General features: G+C 40.5%; 1 protein-coding gene across 1 annotated transcript; it reads right to left on the bottom strand.

Annotated features, from left to right (window-relative positions):
- Positions 1-1,186: 1,186 nt before the first annotated feature.
- Positions 1,187-3,288, bottom strand: eif1 (eukaryotic translation initiation factor 1). The gene is made up of 4 exons (XM_053491439.1): positions 3,109-3,288; positions 1,789-1,952; positions 1,597-1,698; positions 1,187-1,504 (listed from the first exon to the last, which is right to left on the bottom strand). The coding sequence occupies exons 1-4, from the start codon at positions 3,137-3,139 to the stop codon at positions 1,460-1,462; spliced, it is 342 nt and encodes a 113-aa protein (XP_053347414.1). The 5' UTR covers positions 3,140-3,288; the 3' UTR covers positions 1,187-1,459.
- Positions 3,289-3,516: the final 228 nt, after the last annotated feature.

Here is a 3,516-nt window from a genome sequence, read left to right as displayed (position 1 = left end):
TTATGTTTATCTAATTTCTTAAACTGTTTTATTTTTATTTGAAATTATGTTTTTATTAGTTTTACTTAGTCTTTTATTTTTATTTTTATTAAATTTTAATTAGTTTAAAGTTTTGTTGCAAACTGCATTTATTTTTATTTTAAATGAAATTTAAAGGTTTTTGTTAAAATGTCTTATTGCTATTATCTTTTATTTCATTTTCATGTTTTTCTTCTTCTATGTAAAGCACTTTGAATTACCATTGTGTATGAAATGTGCTATACAAATAAACTTGCCTTGTTATAAATACTATCAACATTATGAGGAAAGTAGAGTAAAAATGCATCCTCTACAGGACTATTACTAAAAATGAACCAGTAAAAACCTTACACTGAGTGCGTCTTAGATTCCATACAGTAACATATCTACCCTTCTTTATGGCTTGTTTCCTGTATGCATGAACATACTGTAGTTAAAAACAGTATCACAGAAATTTTGACTGTCCTGTGGTACTTTTGATACAAATAGAACATTACAGAAATCATGTTCCATATTTTGATATACTTGTACCATATGTATATTTTACTCTTCATATTGTTGGTTTTTTAATGGATCTCTCTCCTACAGTCACAGTATTCACTTTATACTGGCTCTGCTATAGTAACTTCTGCAGTGGCAAACTGTTGCAGTACGTTTCCTTCACAATACCTTGAATACCAGGATATTACTGGAAACCAGTGGCTACAAAAAGATTGGCAGGTGTCTAATGGTATGGTTGCATATATATACACACACAGTAGCCGTTTAGACCTTACATTTAAGCATTTGGCCCTATCCAGAGCAACTACCGTAGTCAATAGTATGGTTACACTCAAAGTACCATATTAGAGCCAAGTTGAACTTTGGCAGACTACTGAGGCATGTTCAGTATAAATTACATTTTACAAAACCACACCAGACTTTGGTGCACATATACACTAATCTGTGACAACTTCTGTTGTGAAAGCAACACTGAAAGACTTTGATTGAAACAAATGATACAAATCTAAACAAATGCCCATGGCATCAGCTGCAAGTAGTCATCGTGCTTTAACAGAACACATTGGATCTGAGATGCTGCTGTGACCGGTACAAGGACCATCCATTTTCACTTTTATACATAGCCATCAAACTTAGTCTCAACTCAAAAGAATAAACAGCAATGACGTCGCATCTGAGGATTTTTATTGAAACATGTTTGTACAAAACAAAGATGAAAAGCACACTAACTAAAAAGGAAAGAGAGACGGAGAAAAATCAGCTGGGCGTCAGCCGTCTGCGCTGTGAGGAAGCCATGTTGGAGCAGCATCTCCAATCAGGAGCCATAGTCGTCATCTCTGTTACACCTTTATTGGGAGGGGGGAAGGAAGTAAGGGAAGGTGGAAGGGTTAGTTAGTAGAGGGAGGGTAGAAGGGAAAGGGGGAGGGGGTAAGAGAAGCTTCTAGAAACCGTGAACTTTGATCTGCTCCTCTTTGGCCAGTCCGATCTGTGATGAGAGAACACCAGTGTAAGACAACAAACTACAGCACAGTGATAACTAAACTCCATTATAAAGTGAAAGCATGCATGCGAGTATACCTCTGTGAGGAACTGGCAGATGTTTTTGCGCTGGTCTCCCTGCAGCTGGATCACTTCACCATACTCAGGGTGTTCAATCACAGTCCCATTGCATGCAAACTTCTATAACACAGAAGGAGGAACATGAGCACTAACCTACACCCTGAACAGTGTTAATTTACTCCAATGATACAAATTAAAACAGGCCCTGACCTTCTTGAAGGCCTTGACTAGCTTCTTCTTGTCATAGTCAGCAGCAATGCCCTGCACTGTGGTCAGAGTCTTCCTGCCGTTCCTCTGCTGAATTCTTATGTGGATGTAGTCCTCAGTCCCTGCAGGGAGCCGATCATCACCCTTAGTTGCATCAGCAAAGGGGTCTGCAACACAGGCAGTAAACATTAGACATCACAGAAGACTTTAAATCAGTCTGACTCCACTTTTAGCTTCTTCTAGAACAGGATCAGTTGCGCAGATGGTTACATAACGTGTTTGGGTCCGATCCCAATCCGCACGCGCTCCCTTCTAAGAGCGCCCTGGGTGTAATGGCGCGCGCAACCACTATAGCGCGCTCGTGTTAACACGCTGATCAATTTGAGACGCGACGCTGTCCTGCACAGTCTAAACCGGTGGCGTGACGTTTAAATGAGTTCCTTATGACGGGGATTTTTAGTGAAAGACTACCGTTTATCCATGAAAAACCGAATAATAATTAAAAAAAAAAAACAGAATACATGGAAACAAAACAAAAACGAGCAAATAAAACGCCTTGGAATGCAAGGGAGTCAAGGCCTAACTGAGGTCGTGTTATCCCCATACGTATTAAGAAACCATGCCCACGCGATGAGATTGGCTGCCAGCGAGCAAGCTGTGGTCCTATACGCTAAAATGAAACTCCGGCTTTATCCAATCACAGCATAGAAGGCGGGACGGACAAAAAACGGATAGGCTATTAAAAAAAAAAAAAAAAAAAAGGCCAAGGCGTTTTTTTTTTTTAACATACGCGACCCCCGACCAAACCGCTAACAAAAACAACGGCCACGGCTGAGAAAATGCCACGGTTTACTCTTACATCCAATGTGTCCGACAAAAACAGCCGACGTCTGAAATTGTACCGCACATAAAGCGAGTTAGCTTTTGTTAACGGTATCCGCCATTTTCCATCCGCCCTTCCCCCCACACGGTTAGCCACTATGCTAACTCACCTCAATGCCAAGTCACAAAAAAAACAGGCCGAAAAACAGAAACAAGCCGAAGTATAATAAAAGATTAAACGGTTAACTGTTTCACAACAACGATGCCACATTTATAAGGAGGGTTTTAAAGAGAGATTATAGGATTACAATAGGCTATTACAAGACCTTTAAATAGAAGTTCGGTTAAAAAAAAACCCAGTAAAAGCTGATTAATGATTAACTTACACGCTTGTTTAATACCGTTATTATTTTTGGGAGATTAGTGAGTAATAAGGGAGCAGAATAACTGCTAACGCTTGTGAGCTAATCTGCTTTGTCGTCGACTTAAGATAAACCTTACCAAAAGTTTGGAGGTTCTGGATAGCGGACATACGACACGGTTCCTTTTCCTTTCGGATGATAACGGGAGGCTCGGCCCGGTGTTTTAAAGCGGGTTTAGTGCTGGTTTAACGCGCTGGTTAGGGAGCGGCTCGGTGGGTCTGTTCCTCGGCCGGTGGCTTTCAGCAGCTGAAACAAAATGGCGCACCGTCTCTTCTTTATACACGGAGGAAAACAGCGACGTGGCTCCGCCCACCGTCACTGCCAAAACCACGCCCATTGATCATCGATACCGTTGCGTCACTATGTTCACTGAGTTCACGTGTTTTTCCGGTGCATTACGCAATAAATGTTGACGCAGAAATTCCAAAAAACAACAACAAAAAATAAACACTCCTAAATTACGGGAAAATTTACACAGGAATAAAAC

Source organism: Clarias gariepinus, chromosome 3 (genome assembly GCF_024256425.1).
Source record: "Clarias gariepinus isolate MV-2021 ecotype Netherlands chromosome 3, CGAR_prim_01v2, whole genome shotgun sequence".
In the NCBI taxonomy this organism is placed as follows: domain Eukaryota; kingdom Metazoa; phylum Chordata; class Actinopteri; order Siluriformes; family Clariidae; genus Clarias; species Clarias gariepinus.
Note: the sequence above shows the minus strand (reverse complement) of the source record. Positions and strands in the feature narration are given on the sequence as shown.